Raw genomic sequence first — 16,892 nt, 5'->3', positions numbered from 1 at the left:
CGAGTTATCCAGTGTATGTGGAAGATGATTGTAGTTTAGCTTACTGGTTCAGGACAATACTACTTTTGTATCTTAAAATGAAAGCATTACAAACACTTAGGGATATATGAGAACTGTTTGCTTCTACAAGCTTTGTCCCCTGTTGTCTCTTATCACTTTATGGTCCAAAATCAATGACCTTAGCATCAGACAGTAGCACTTGTACCTCTCACCCATTACTAAATATATATAACAATTCCTGTCTCATGGGATTACAGTAAAGATGAAATTGAAGGAGATAATTTATGCAAACTTTTCAGCACAGAGGAAGTACTCACAAAATGGGAATGCCGTATCTCCTATTCTGAATGTATATCCTCTCTTTTTTGAGTTTCAGGGTGGTATAGCTGTGAAAGATCATTTTGGAATCAGTGATGCCCCAGTGCAAACCTTAGCTTAGCTTTCTACCAGCTGCGTGATATTGGGCAAACGTCTTAGTCCCTCAGAATCTCCCTTTCCTTTCTTTTCTCTTTTCTTTTTTTTTTTTTCTTTCTTTTTCTTTTCTTTTCTTTCCTTTTTTTTTTTTTTTCTGTAAAAGGAAATAAAGTCCTATTTTCCAGGAATGCTGTGAGGCTTACTAATGCCGTAATATGTAATTACTGATTACACAGTATGGTATATGTAAGATATTACATATAGTTGGTGCAAAATAAATGGGTGTTTTGCTTTTGCTTAGATAAAATAGCTTTTGTCCTATAAAACAGAGCTAAAGATTAGGTTTTATGAAAATGCTTCACTCCACGATTGTGGATGATTTCAAGCATCTAGAGACCTACTTGGGTGTCGTTTTATGGTTGCTTCATCTAATCCTCTTAAAGCCATGGACATGTCTTGTGGGAATGCTTAGAGTTCCTTTCTGAAGCCAGTGTAAGCAAAGGTACCTAGCAGCTGCAGTGACCACTGACCCATCCGCAGGGCGCCTGGCACAATTTTGGCCCACTTCGCCCAAAGTCCTAGAAAGGTTACATGACTCACAGGGATGCAGCAGGCATGAGATTACAGGCCTAGAGGAAGAGGCCAGGGCTGTGGGCAGTATATCTGACAGGCTCATACACTGTAAGCCTTGTTCCAGACCCCTTACAAAGCACCTCTTGAGGATGAAAACAAGATGTTCTTTGTAAATAAAAGTTCATGCATTTGCGTAATAAAGTCATTTTCCAGCCCCGCAGTAAAAGATACTCTTCTCCCAAGCCCTCTGGGTGAGGACTGTCAGGAGGAGGATGGGTGGCCAGCAAGTCTCAATGAAGATAGCTCACAGACTGCAGCCTTCCATCTTTAGAAAATGAGAAACCTTGCTCCAGAAAGTGGGTGCCCTCCCCCTCTGCCGTCTGACAAGCCGCACCTCTCTGGCTCCTGCCCCTACCCCTGGAATCCCTTTCCCCCCTCACTTGTCTGCAAACTAGGGGGTCACATGAAAGATCTGCAAAAATACAGATAGGACAGCGAGCACCTTGGCTAAATAAATAAAAGATGTGAGGAAGCGATCACAAAGGCTGAATATTCATGGGGGTCCCTTGGAGGGGCTCCAAACTGAGAGCGCGTGGGGAGGGCAGGCCAGGGAAAGGCCCGAGCTCCGTGTGTGAAATGCCGTTTGGAGTGGGAGGGCCTGGAAGTGGAAGGTAAAAAGGGAGTGGTGAGAATGGATGTGGGGAGGAAGGCAGGGCAGCGCAGCCCGCAGACCCCACCCGCCCGGGACAGGAGGTGGCCGGCGGGGCTCGCCCTAACCCCGTCCGCCTTTTGGTGCTCAGCCTTAAGCTGCCTCCATCTGGACGCCCCTCAGCCAGAGCCTCTGGGGAGAGAGAAAGCGGGAGAGAAAGTGCGAGAGCCAACCGAGGGGGAAGAAGAAAAGAGGAGAGACAAGGGGGGAAGGAGGGCTCCCGCTCACCCTCTCGCTGTGCCTTTTTCACTAAGTTGCGCGTCGGGCCGCCTTGACTTCCCACATCCGGACAAGGCGGGGGCCCAGAAGGTAATGCACGCGAGGCACCGCCGCCCCACGGGGGCACCGACGAGGACGCACAGCCGCCGAGCCCCACGCAGCGCCCTGCTGGATGGCAGCGGAGAGATGGCCGTGAGCTCAGCCTGGCGCCCCGTCCTGAGGCTCTGGCTCCTCTGGGGCGCTGCCTGCGCGGCCGCCGCGGCCGGGGACGACAGCGCTTTTCCTTTTGACATTGAAGGGAGCTCAGCGGTCGGCAGACTGGACCCGCCCGAGGCGAGCGAGCCCCGCGTGGCTCCCGGAAGGCTGCCGCCCGCCGCCGAGGTACGGTGTCCCTGCCCTTGTCACCCCGGCCCGGGGCACCTGAGCCCCGCGGGCTGTGGGTGCCACGCTCCCGTCCGTCTCTCTCCCCGCCCCGCCCCCCACCTCCTCCCCTCCCCCATCCCTCAGAGTTTCACCTGCACCCGGTCGGTTCAGAAACTTGAAGAGTTTTACTTTGTCAGTGGGATTTGGGCGTCGCAAGCTGTGAGTTGAGGCTTTGGGACCCGGCACTGTTCCAACTAGCAAAAGTGCCATGTGCTCCGTGTACTGGGAGCCGGTCTGCTTGGATTCTCACCTGGAGCTGCCTTGGCGCTTCTGCGACTTTCTGCCACTTGTGTGTCCCAGGAGAGTTACTTAAAGTGTGTGCCCTGTCCCCGGCTTCCTGCTCTTCTGAGATGTTGGGACAGTGGGAACAATACCGCGGGGCCAATCTTTTTGTCACAAATCAAGCAGAAGGTCCTCTCCAACAGGGGAGAGGGACCGAGCGGCTGAGGGTGATGGGATACTAAAGAATCTGTTGGGAAACTGCCGAGCAGATGCCTTAAATAGATAGGAGCCATTATGTTCCAGAAGCAAAAAGTTGTGATGGAAATCAAGCCCCATCCCCAAAGTTAAAATGATTGGGATGTGCTACTGGTGATATGTTTATGCAGAGAGCTGCTGTTTGAGTACCTTGCAATAGCTTTTATGTTGAAAGCATAACCAGAAAGTAGAAATTGGGTAAAGGAGGATGAATCCAGAGTAAGTGATTTAAGAGTCCCTTGAGCCAAGACGACAAGGGCATGTCCAGTGCGTGGGAGATGTTAAGTAGGAGGAAAATGAAGTCACCTAAGTTCATGGGAAAGGAAGGAGCAATTGACTTAACACCGCGCGCACACGCGCGCGCGCACACACACACACACACACACACACACACGTGCTACAGCTATGGTTACAGCAACTATAGAACCAAAGCATTTATATGGATCGACACCATTTCTAACAGCACCAAAGTCTGGATTATTGCAACTAATTCTACTAATTGTTAGTATAACTATAGTTATTATTACTACTAAAATAAGGTGCATGGAGATGGTCCGTCTCCAGGAGTGAGCCCCACTCACACCCCCCAAAAAAGGAGGGGGTGTGTGTGTGTAGGGCCAGAGCATACCAACCTCCCATTGTGGTTCAAAAAATAACCTCTATAGGAAAGAGTGGGGCACAGCTGGCTTCTGCTCAGCTTTGTGCTCCCCAGACCTGGGGAGAAGCCGGGCCAAGAGAGACACCGCGCAACGGGAAGGCATTGCGTCTCCACAGGCTTGGGATTAACCCCTGGGAAGCATTTCCACCTGTTGCTTTAAGCGTGAAAAGTCTCAGAACAAAATGCTTAGGGGCAGAGTTGCCAGATAAAATACAAGACATCTAATTAAATTTGAGTTTCAGATAGCAACAAATAAATGTTTTTGTTTATGTCTCAAATGTTGCATGGGATGTATTTACAGTAAAAATTATTTATTATTTACCTAAAACTCAAATTTACCTAAACCTTCTGTATTTCTGTCCGCTAATTTTAAAGAGATGGGCACACATACCTTTTTGTAACTCTTACCCCACAAAAAGTAAGAAAATAATTATTTGATTTTTAGGGAACCTTAAATCTATTGCTGAGACTCTGAGCAATTTCTTATATACTCATGTGCTCAGTGAAACAATAGGAAGGCAGCACAGCAGAGTGTTTTGGGATTGCAGGCTCTGCAGTCTGATGGTCCCAAGTTCAAATTTCAACTTACCTCCTCCTTACCTTAGGCAAATTCCAGATGCCCAATTACACAGAAAGAGACTAAGGCTTAAAGAAGTTATTGATGCCTACTTCATACTTCCTAGAGTTACTGTGATGGAACTAGATACAGACAGAATGCTTAACACAGTACCTGATAGGTATTAATGCTGTATACATGCTAAGTCTTGTTATTAATAGTATAAAATATGCAGACGATTGAATTAAAAGAAACCCTTGTTTGGGAATATTTCTCAGAACATTATTTTTATGGCGCTATTTTACTTAATATTGCTGTATCTCTGTTTGTCTATATCTTTCCTACCAGAAAGATATATCCTATAGTGAGTTAAATGTCAGAGTCCAATAGGTTCAGAATGCCAATTCAGGCTTTCGGTTTAGGGAAACAGAAAGAAGCTATTAGTCATTCCAGAAGTGTCAAAGTATATGATGTAGAAAGTGTGGGATTGGAGTAATTACATTCCCACTGCCTAGTTTCACATAATACCTCCAGTTCATTTCTGGTCCCGTGGCAATCCCAATGCCCCACCATTCAGATTTCCCATGCTCTTTATAGCCAGTAAACCAAATACATTCTGGAAATTTAATAACACGGTGCAACCATTCTACTGACTGGTTCAGGAGATTGTATTTACATCTATAGATGGAGAGAGAAAGAGACCGTGGACATATGTGATACGCTATCTGTAGGAGGTTTGAGATGTAGATGGAGGGATATTCTAAAAATACATTCATTTTACTTCACTTGGATTTATATGAATGGTTATTCCTCAATTTTCCTTCAAGGGACAGAAGGAAAATATACTAAGGCAAGCATACAGCAGTGGGAGGGCTTGGCTGATGGCCCTCCAAAGGCTCTCCCAAGCTCTTCGATAGACAGCAAGGCTTGTGCCCTCTCCACCCCTGGGTCCTTGGCACTCAACAGAGGACTCCAGACTCTGGCACACTGGTGCCCAGTGTGAGTTAGGGGTTCAATGACATTAAATACACACTGAATAAAAGGATGAGGAGCACAGGCTGACCAAGAAAGAAAGTCCCTCCTTTCCTTCTCAAACAAGCCCAAGCTTCCCCCAGGATACAGGGTTTGAAAAGAGGAGCACCCATGGGTGCTAATTTGGTAGGATTTTCCCACCTTCTGCTTTTTCACAGGCAATTTCCCACATTCACCACTGCTGAGTTTATGGTGAGAGCAGTGTTTCTCAGTAGGATGGGCAAAAGGGTGATGGGGTGGTTTCAAAAAAGAATATTCAATGTTCTAATATTTTACATTTAAGAAGAGAAAGTCTTGATTCTATCATGTACACTCTAGCAAGTAAAACCAGACAGAAGCCTTCTTAACCAATATGGATCTGCAAAAACACTGGAAGGGGTGCAGGGATGGGGATAGGAATGGTCCCCAAGAAGAGGGTGTCACAATGTCCTTGGCAGGAATGACAGTGTTGTCTGTCAAAAAGGAGCAGGAATTAAATAAGTTCGAGAACACTAGGTTAGAGGTTGATACTGTGGGAAGAAGCCACCGCACAGAGACTCAAAAGAGTGAAGTCTCCACTGGAAAGGCAAAATGAGAGGTATGGAGGGCAATGGTGCTGTTACTGCCCTTGGTAGATAATTGAGAAATTAAGGGAAATAAATGACAGTGTTGAGCAAACTTCTCTCAGCAAAGAAAACAGGAATTTATCTCCTGGTAACCTGACTGGGTTTTGTTGTTGTTGTTGTTGTTGTTGTTGTTAGCTTCCCTCCAAGAAAATCAGTGGCCCGTGAACCACATGTGCACATGTACCCCACACTGGACAAACTTACTTGCTTTTAAAAAAGCACTATGAACTAGACTAATTCTGAGCAACTTTTCCTCTAGACTCTTTTTATCGTGGATACATGATCCTATGCTCCAACATAACTGGTACCCTGCCACTAAAGGATCGCAGTATGTGCATTAAAAGGCAGCTTAGATCTCTTTCGCTGTCTACTTTCCTTCTGCTTATCTTGGGCCCTTACTTTGAAAGAGGCCCTGTTGAATCACGTGAAGACCTCTAGTCACTGGCCTGGGCCATCATTCTATATTGCTGTCCAACAGTGCATGTAGGTAATGTGAACTCCCACATGCAGTCATTATTTCATTCACTTTATATCATCCAGCAAGTATGTTTGGAGCCTTACTGTATACAGAGCAATGAAGGAGGTGCCAGGAAGGACAGAAGAAGGCAGAGTCACATCCCTCCCCTCAAGGAGTAAGCAATCTAAGAAAGAAAAATGTTCATAGCCACCATATAAAGCTGAATGAATTAATGTTCTGTAAAAGTAGCTGGAAGCTAAGGGCCATGGGGGTAATGTGGAAAAAGTATTACTCCAGAGCCAGACCAGTAGGACACAATCATCCTACTCACCAAATACCAAAGAAGGTTCCTGGGAGACATTATTTTAGAAGGACTAAATATAGCGGCAGTAGTAATAATAATAGCATGGCTTATGGCTAATGCTCATTGAGTATTTACTGTGTGTCACACACTAAGCACTCTCCAAGAGCTATTTTTTTTCACCTTCAACAGCTCAATGGAACTTGTATAGTTATTCTCTTACTTTGAAAACAGGGAAACTGAGACAGAGCATTTGCCCAGGCACTTTACCTGGTAAGTAGCACAGCTAGGAAGGAATTTATGAAAGTAATTCAACTGTGCAAGAGTACCTAGGAAAAAGTTATTAGGTAAATAGAACTATCTGTAGGCATAAGTTTTAGTCAAAGTTTTAGAAATTTCTTAAAGATCTATAAAATGCCATTCAAAGACTATTTGTGCAATGCTTGCTGGATGAGTAGCATAAGTTGCATACAATGTTAGGATTATCAAAGAATCGAGATAACTTCCCTTTCCTGACGAGTCTAATAATTACTTTTTAAACTACTCTTTTGGAAAGACAGAAATTAATACTTATTGACTTCTACTATGTCCCGTGGAACTACATGTATTATCTTTTGTAGTAGTCAATAGTGAACATTATACCCATTTTATAGATAAGCAAATTGAGGTTTGGAGATGGTAAGTATTTTGCCCAAGGTTACCAAATCCCATTCTTTTTTCCCCAGCATATCACTGGGTCCCCCTGATAGATTTTTTTTTTTAACTCTAGGGTGTTCTTTGCATCCCATTTTCCTTTTTTAAACATGTTCTAGTATGTTTCCTCTACATGATGCTACAGTTTACATTAGAACCTCCATATTTAGTTAATAGGTAAAGAATTCAGAACAGCACCACCTATAGGAATACATGGCCTATCTTATAGAATGTATTATAAAATTGCTAGAAAATAAAGAATTGCTATGGTTCCAGAATTCTCTGATTTAACCATAAGTTTTTTTTATTGCAGTAAAATATGCATAACATAAAATTTTCCATTTGAATCATTTTTAAGTGGCATTAGGTACATTCACATTGTTCTACAACCGTTACCACCATCCATCTCCAAAATATTTTCATCTTCCCAAACTGAAACTCAATACCCATTAAACAACAACTCCCCAATACCCCCTTCCCCGGGCCCTGGCAACTGTCAGTCCACTTTCTGTTTCCATGAATATTACTCTGATAGATACTTCATATCAGTGGAACCTACAATATTTGTTCTTTTGTGTCTGGCTTATTTCATTTACCATAATGTCTTCAAGGTTCATTCATGTTGTAGTATGTGTTTAAATTTCATCCCTTTTTGAGGCTGAATAATATCCTAATGTATGTATATATCACATTTTGCTTACCCCTTTATCTATCGATGGACGTTTGAGTTGTTTCTGCCTCTTAGCTTCTGTGAATAGTGTTACTGTGTCCATTGGCTTACACATATCTGTTTTGAGTCTGCTTTCAGCAATTTGGGGTAGATATCCAAAAGTGGAATTGCTGATTGTATGGTACAGAAAAAGTTTTAAAACTTGGATTCCTAGAGAGGCCAAACAAAAACAAAAACAAAAACAAACTAACGAAAAAAACTGGGCAGTGAAAGGAATACATCCTGTGAGTGACAGATCCAAGTGACAGGAGAAGGGTTGCCTCTTCCAGAGGGACACCCACCTCTGTGTTGCCAGGTCTTTTGTTTTTTCAGGAGAAAACAGAGTCTGGATTCTTAAGTAAATTTGCTGACTCATTTTTTTTAATACCCTGTGGGAAGTGCATCTGATGGCCCAATTTAGCCCAAGCGCTGTTTATTTCAGTCTCTGCTCAACAACATTTGAAATTCACCTTTCACCAAAGGTACAATATGGGTGTCTAGCCAGACAGATGTGCTGTGAATTCAGCCCCACTGCTTTCTAGCTGTTTCACTTTGAACAAATTAGTTCATCCTTCAGAGGCTCAGTTTGTTTGATTGTAGAATGAACAGAAAAGTATTTGCCTTGCAAGATTATTGTGAAATAATGTCTAGGAGCTGCCTAACAAAGTCTGCCTTTAGTTCCTTCTCTTCTGTACCTTCCTTCTCTCCCTTTCTCTTCCACTGTTTTTATCTACTGCAAGTTAAGACTTGTTTTACCGGTTTATTTTTTTCTAAACTTTTATTTATTCTGTAAATTTGGTTATTTCCAACTTTTCCATACAAATGTACTGATCAGGCAACATTGGAGGAGACGGAGACTGGACTTTAATTTTTATAATCACTGTATCCCTAATGGTTCTTTAAACGTAGCCTTTCCCCAGTTGGATGATCTGATCAGTGAAGAGAAATGAATGAATTTTTCTAAATTCTGGAAAAGTTAAACAAAAATACCAACATCTTTGATATGAAAAGGACCATAACTTTTTTTCTTTCACAATTAAATTCTCAAATCTGACTTTTCATAATTTTTTGAAATATGTAACGTCAAAAACACTTCTCTCCTTTTGGGCTGTTCCTCACTCAGAGTAACCATATAAATATAATGGTGGCCAGACATAATTTTGAGACATTTGATTGATTAGAAACCATTAAGACCAGATGACCAGTACATCTTTGAGTTCCATAAGTTGGTATTTCCAAACAGTTATTTATTTATTTTCTAAAACCAGGAAGTCTGCTGGTTCACTGAGATGTGGTGACCATATAGAAAAATATTTAAATATCTACTCCAGTATTTGCCAAAGAGCAGCATTCTTTTCCCAACTGTTTTTTTTTTTTTTTTTTTTTTTTTTTTTTGCTCTTAGTGTGGTAAAGTTAAATTCTGGGAAATGGTTTACTGAAGGGAAGCTTAGCCACAGATGTTTGTAATTCCAACTTAAGTTTCCCATCAAAGTCTTAATGAAATTCAGCTGCCAGCAGTTAGGGTCTGAATCTGAGTCTTTTTATCATGAGAAACTTGGGGAAAACAGCATTCCGAGGCTGAATGGTAGTGGGAAAATGTCCATATTCAAGCTCAAATCCCCTGCATAAAGAAAAAAAATACAGAAACAAGTACTGTTAAAAAAAAAAAAAAGAGGAGAGAGGGGTGGTCTGACATACTTTGAGCAATATGCAATATGACCTTCTTTTCACTTCCAGCACTTTCTTGGTTTGTATGTTGTGTTTTGGAAGAAGCGAGACATCTAGTGTTTACCTAAATGGAGTGAAATATCTACATTTATGACTCCATGAGAACTGATGAGTTGGAGAAATCCCATACCACCAACAGCTGCGTGCGTGCACGTCTCTTGCAGACTAGACCAGTAATCCATGCTGTGCATACTACTGCTAAAGGGACCCTTGAGCACAGTGCAGACTTTGTGCATTCATATTTATTTTGAAATCGTGCCCTCCATTAGATGAGGTGGCACGATTACTTCAAAGGAAATGAGGGAGTCTGAAGATCAGAGATGTCTTCACTAAAACTCGCCTCAGAGGTGACTGTTCCGTGCAATCATGTTGTCTGTTTACAAAGTAAATTGCAACATAGGACACTGCACTACACAGCTCTGTAAAGCCAAATGTCAGCCCAAAGGAATGTATAATATAGACACCAGCAGAAGGCAAGAAAATGTTTAGTGGGCCTCATACGTTGGGATGCTAGGGCTGTAGAACCATCTAGTATTACAGCAAGAACCAGAGCACAAATTCGGGATCTGGGGCTTCAAATTGGGGCTGGCCTCTCCTTCCACAGGAGAGTTATTTTACAATGCCTTTCAAGTTTCACTGGCCAGGCAACAGTGTGTCTCCCCCTTGAGGAACAGTGATACAATTTAACAAGCGAAGAGTGACCTAAAAGTAACCTCTCTACCTGCTGATACGCCTGTGAGTCCTGAGAGCAGGAGAGTGATTCTGTCGTCTGTGATTCTGTCAATCCCCAGGTCACAGGTGAGGTGCTAAATGCGTGTTATTTGGAGACCGAACAGTGTCTGAATGCCTGGCAATGAGCCAGTGTTTGTGGTGCATAAATAAATTGCCTCATTCTGTATTGTTCCCTTGGAATTGTTGTGTGTCATACTCACTGAAATTCCATCTATAAGGAACCAGCCCTGAAGCCCCTATTGCAGCACAGAATTCGGCGTAAAGGAGACGTGTTTGAATGCAGAGGCGGTGGGTGGTTATTATTGGATGTATGACTCTATTATATCTTGCGGTGTGAACCGTAAAATCAAAGGGATCATAGAATGTTAGATCTAGAAAGAGAGTTTAGAGATTCAACCTTCTCATTTTGTAGATAGGGAAACTGAGCCTCAGGGTGGGAGATGGTTAAGGTGCTTCACTCAAAGACACAAAGCTCATTCATTACCAGCAGTGCCAAAAACTGTGTCTTCTGACTTCCAGCCTTATACTCTTTCAAGCTATTTCTATGGGCTATCTATCTATATAATTTTTCTCTTAAAGATATATATCTTTAAGGGAAAAGTTGCTTGCTTCTAACATACTGTTATTCACTTTGCTCTCTATTGCTTCTGTTTATTCTTGAGTTGAACAATCAGTAAGAGAGGCTCACGGAATTCAGCAGAGTGGGACAAGCACTGGAATGTGACTTTGGAACCAACGCTTCCGGTTCTTGGCCACGCCACTAACAACCCGATCACCTTTACCAGTTAAAGGAACCTGGGCACATCCCTTCACCTCCTGGGCCCTCGATTTCTACAGTTCAAAAAGAAGAAAACAAAAATAAGCAAACAAAAACAAGGTTACTTCTAGCAACGGAGTTCTGTGATTATCTAATGAATAGATAACAGTTTAAGCTACTTGAAAGGAAGCTGGCTTAAGGAAGAGAATCACTCAGCATCACAGCGGCCACCCTGGTTAGAACCCCAAGACTGAGGAGCCTAGAGCCCAAAGGAAACACAGGGACTGATCTGGTGGGGTGGGGGTGGGAGGTGGGGGCGTTAATGGGCCCTTCTCCCTGCTTCTTGGTGAGGGTGGTTGCAGGACAGAGCACTGGCCCAGCCTTAGACATGAGCCTTTCCAAGGTGACCACCAAGGAGGCTTCCCACACAGGCTTCAGCTGCAGACACCTAAGTGTGTCCATGAAAGTCACTCTCCCACACCTGGGCTCCAGAGTGCTGCCACCTGCCCTATCCAGACCCTTCACAGTGACTCTAAATGTGAAGCTCCACACAGAGACATGGGAGGGATGACGTTAGAGGAAGTGAGGGACACAGAGAACTGAGGGGAGGCTCATGTCCTTGCATCTCTTAATAGTGAAAGGCACATAACAGGCTCTAGAAAGGAGAATGTATTTACACTCAGTGCAAAAGGAAGGGAAAGCCAGTGACAGATTATTGATTCATCACAAACACCAACTGAGGGGTGCCTAGGTGGCTCAGGTGGTTGAGCGTCCAGCTCTTGGTTTTGGCTCAGGTCATGATCTCATGATTCGTGAGTTCAAACCCCGCATTGGGTTCCCACACTAACAGTGCTGAGCCTGCTTGCGATCCTCTCCTTCTCTCTCTGCCTCTCTCCCATTCAAATGCACGCGGGCTCTCTCTCTCTCTCTCTCTCTCTCTCTCTCTCAAAAATAAATAAATCAACCTAAAAAAAAATCAACCGAAATCACAGCATTACAGTATGCACAGTCTAGCCATCAACTGAGACTTCATGTTAAGGTAAAGAGGAAGCTTAATTTGATAACCTGCCCTAGATTGGGCAGGACACAGCACCCCCGGCCTAGAAACGGTACCCCTGGAGACTCTGTGTCCTTGAGAGTAAGGGAGGCGAGGCAGGGGAAGAATTTACTTGTGGCACTGCTTGAAAATAGGGTGTTGCTCACGCCTTTCAGGAAATAGTGGAATCGTAATGTTTCTCTTGTGAATAAGGGATGCTTTCTAATTCAGGATCATGTGTCTCCCGGGAGTGAGAAGTGTGGTCTTTGTGCTAGGCTAGAAAGATAATGTGAAGAGATAGGGAAGAGCTACGTCCACAAGATGAGAATTGCCGTGGCTCCTTCTCAAGCTGGTATTTTTCTAGACGGATTGAGATCTGTAGGAAAGTGCTCGTGAGTCAGGGTCTGTGCCTCTCGTGCATCAGAGGGGGCATCTGCATCTTGCTGGCAGACTCTAAATCTCCTCGATGCAGCCCCAGCCCTGAGAGGGGCTATTTTAGAACAGCCTTGAACATCAGCTATCCTCGAACCCCTTTGAGACACCTAGTTGACTGATTTCAAAGATCCTTTTAGCTTTAACTCCTAAGCATTTGATTAGCACTTGCCGTGTCCCAGGCATTGTTTTAGGCACTTTGCATTATTAATCCATTTATTCCTCATAACATAGTGAGGAAGGCACTACCATTAATACCATTGTACAGATGGGGAAACTGAGTCACATAAAAAAGCTGAGTAACTTATCCAAGATCACAGCTTAGAATCTGGCTCCAAGCTTGTAATCTTTACCCTATAAGGATCCTTTAACATCTATGCTTCTAAATCTCACAGTGCCTTACGGTAGCTCAACTAACAGGGATCCCAGTATCCTCCAGGAATGCCAGAAAGGTCATAGTAGTTGACAAGTCTATAAAGAATATTCTAATTACTGGTATGTTTATATTTTTGCTTTTTTTTTTTTTAATTTAGAGCATAAACTGACTTTATCATCTCAGTAACAATGAAAGGTTCTTCTTTGGACATAATAGGAATAAAAATTGACGTAATTTCTGAAAGTGTATATTTTCGCGTGTCTCCAGCTATGCTAAGCATTAATCATCTCAGTAGGCTCCTGAGTTTACTTTGTGGATCTATGACTTAAAAGAACTTGAGAGAAGGATAAAGAGAGAAACCAAAATGTGGTAAAAGCGGATCCTTAGGGAAAATGGTTAGAAAAGGGCTAGAAGTCCAAGATCAGGGAGACTTCAGGCTTAGTTGGTGGTGAGTGTTCTCTTCCTGGCTTGTAAATAGTCATCATGTCTCTGGGTCCTCACCTGTCCTTTATTCCATGCATGTGCAGAGAGAGAAAGGACTCTCTAGTGTCTCTTCCTCTTGTATAAAGACACTGGTTCTATCAAGCCTTACCCTTATGACCTTGCTTAACTGTTACTACCTCCTTATAGGCCCTGTCTCCAAATACAGTCAGTCACATTGGGTATTAGAGCTTCAACGTAGGAATTTTTGAGACACATAGGAACCATAACACCTACCCAGTGAAGTATGTTAAGCAATAATTCATTTTTATTTTTTAATGTTTATTTATTTATTTTTTTTTGAGAGAGAGAGAGAGTGAGAGAGCATGCACAAGTGGGGAAGGGGCAGAGAGACAGAGGGAGAGAGAAAGAAATCCCAACCAGGCTCCTCACTGTCAGCACGGAGCCCAACGCAGGGCTCAAACTCACGAACCGTGAGATGGTGACCTGAGCCGAAGTCAGATGCTTAACCAACTGAGGCACCCAGGCGCCCCTGAGTTAAATCTTTAAGACTGAGGGAAATTCAAGGTGAAAGGACAGGATAAGGAAAGACAAAAGACAGAGGGTTTCTTCTAGAAAGAGATACAGTCTCAGCTGGTGAGACTAGACAACCAGGAGTCACTGAAGATTTCAGAGAAGAGAAGAAACTCAGTGAGAGTTGTGCTTCCAGATCAACATTAATCTGGAAACAGGCTACTAGAGGCATTGGGAAGGAAGCAGCAGAGAGCCTGGAACCAGAATCACTGATGTTGGGGCACCTGGGTGGCTCAGTCAGTTGAGTGCCCAACTCTTGATTTCACCTCAGGTCATGATCTCACAGTTTATGAGTTCGAGCCCTGCATTGAGCTCTCTTTGCTGTCAACACAGAGCCTGCTTTAGATCCTCTGTCCCCCCCCCCCCCGCCCTCTGCTCCTTCCCCCTTCTCTCTCTCTCTCTCTCTCTCTTTCAAAAATAAACACTAAAAAAAAAAAAAAAAAAGAATCACCTATGTCATGCATTGGTAATTATCCAGGAGAGAGTAAGAAGGGCCTGGAAGCGAATGGTGGCTGTAGTCTGAAAAGGAGGGAAAAAGATGCTGTGGTCATTGCAGAGATTCTATTAAGACAACTTGTTGTATGTTTGGAGAGCAAGAGTGAGGGGTAGATTTGTCAAGGGTGATGTTGATGTTTGTAGAAACATATTACATCATGGGGAAAAATCTCTTTGGAGACTTTTTAACACAAGACCTACTAAATCAGTGACTTCCAAGCTGAAGCCTTACAGAAATGCCTTGGCTATAATTCGGGGTGAGGGAGGCTGAGCAGCAGGAAGTTGGGGCTTTGCTTCCTTCAACCAGAACATCTTCTTTTTTTTTTTTTTTTTTAATCTGTTTTGTAGATGAATTCCACATGCTATTTCACTGGCGGGCGGGGGGCAGGGGCGGGGGGAAGGAGATCTCTACTCTAAAATGTTTGAGTAACAGTTGAGTAAATCGTTATGCTGGGAGCTCCCAAGTTGATATTCTAAATCATGACCGGTCTCCCAAATGGTACTCCAAATGTCGTCCAAATCAGTGTCTCCTAGGCAGTTTCCCAGTGGTGCACACACCTGCTGATTTGCACAGAGCCTCTGACATTCCGAGCACCTCTGCAGCTGTGCCAAACATGAGCTAGAAACCTCTAAACAATTGGTACTCTCCTGAGAGATATTTTTATGCTTCCTCTTCCTTGTTTGATGATATTTTTGGCCCTTTCCTAGGAAATAAGGAAATTCCAGTTTTGTCTCAGTTATTACCTGGGGCTACTCAGGACACCTAACAAAGGAGTTTTGGAAAGAGGATAGGGTGGTGGGAAGCAGACCAGATAACTGGTGTCTTTGATCCTCAGAGGAACGGTCAGATGTTTGCTTGGTTTTTATTTTTTAATCCAATTATTCCGTTGCCATAAACATCATCTTATTCCAACACTTATCCAAAGCCTCATCTTGTTCTGAACTACAGCTTCTCACCCGCACTCTGAGCTGAAAAGATGGTTCTTGATCTTATTCTTCCCTCCCTCAATGCAGCCTTGTACTGGTCTGTGGTCCTTTATCCCCAAAGGCCAAAATGCTTCCACATAAATGTTATGTCTATGAAAAGGGAGAAAATAAATATTACAAACTGTAACTTATCTTTGCTTTTTCACTTGTATAAGAACAGTGACACCTTAAGCATTTCACAGCGTCATCAAGGCAATTTTCACTTTGCTTTATTTTGCTTTGTGATGTATATGCAGAACACCGAGGGAGAACCGATCTTCCAACGAATTAGGAAAACTTTCTACATCTTGAAAGATAAGCTATTGATATTAGGGGCACCTGGCTGGCCCAAAGAAGCACGTGACTCTTCATCTCGCAGTCGTGAGTTTGAGCCTCACACTGGGCGTAGAAATTACTAAGAAAAATAAACATCAAAAAAAAAAAAAAAAGCTATTGACATTGGACAAGTGTTATTCATAGCTGCCAGATATTGGAATCTCCAATGGCTACTAACTCAGTTGGAAAATAATGTGAATACTTACAAAGCTTCCATGGTCTTCTAGATGTATTCCTGCCTCTTTCCACCTTTATTCCTGGCAACCACCTTATAAAACAGGCAGGCCATGGGTTATTAATCTAATGGATGGGAACACGGAGATGTCAGATGATTTTCCCACAGTCTCGTAGCATGTGGCCTTATTGCGACCGCAAGACATTTTATAGAATTATAGACTGTTTAGATGGGAAGAGGAATCACTCTGCCACTAATGTCATTGAAAGAGAAGGAAATGAGCCAAAAGTTTAGTCCCTTCCTCAAGGTCCCGCAGCAGGTTTCTAGAGCTGGGGCCAGATACCAAGTTTCCTGGCTCTTGGAGCAGTCCCCTCGCCCCGCATCACAGCATGAATACCATCACCGGAACAAGTAAGAGGGGTGAAGAACAGCTGAAGCCCTGTGTGTCGAGACATTAAACAAGCTGCATCAGACAAAAGCACATCCATGGGACTTTCGTGTAATGTCTTATGCCACCACCTATGCCTTAGTCCTGAGTAATTTAGGTACAGAAATACTGGAAGTTCTCTTAGCCTTTGTGTCATTATATTTATCCCAGTTTTGAATTTAACTTATAACCACATCATTCATAACCTTTCTTTTATTTCAGAGATCTTTGCCTTGGCCCCCTATGGCTATTGACCCCTTAAATTATGCTTTCAGCACCAATACTTAGAAAGAAGACTTCCGAGTGCAATGAGATTCCAGAATTTCCGGCTACAGTTTTCTGATGGTCCTAAAAAATAAACAACACATCCTGGATCTTAAAAAGAAGACAGAAAAAAAATCGATTTCAAAAGTGAACAATAATGCTTTTGTTTTAAAGCAATTTTAGAGCTAATTTGAAAAATTCCCAGGCCACATCGCGTCTGCCACTCCCCCTGCACATGAGCATCATTCAGGTTTCCACATGACTTTAACAAATTCCCCTACCATGCAGCAAAACAACTGTAACATGAGAAATTAATGAGGAAAATGAA

At 43.1% G+C, this 16,892-nt stretch overlaps 1 protein-coding gene across 2 annotated transcripts in view; it reads left to right on the top strand.

Moving 5' to 3' along the window:
- The first annotated feature begins 1,524 nt into the window (after positions 1-1,524).
- LAMA4 (laminin subunit alpha 4) overlaps positions 1,525-16,892 on the top strand; it is a 143,569-nt gene continuing 128,201 nt past the window's right edge. For both annotated transcript variants that reach the window (XM_042987018.1, XM_042987017.1), the window contains exon 1: positions 1,525-2,296. In XM_042987018.1, coding sequence (XP_042842952.1) covers positions 1,679-2,296 — 618 coding nt within the window. In that variant the 5' untranslated portion in view covers positions 1,525-1,678. The remainder of the gene's footprint in view (positions 2,297-16,892) is intronic.

This window comes from Panthera tigris, chromosome B2 (genome assembly GCF_018350195.1).
Source record: "Panthera tigris isolate Pti1 chromosome B2, P.tigris_Pti1_mat1.1, whole genome shotgun sequence".
In the NCBI taxonomy this organism is placed as follows: Eukaryota; Metazoa; Chordata; class Mammalia; order Carnivora; family Felidae; genus Panthera; species Panthera tigris.
This window is presented reverse-complemented; position numbering and strand designations above follow the sequence as displayed.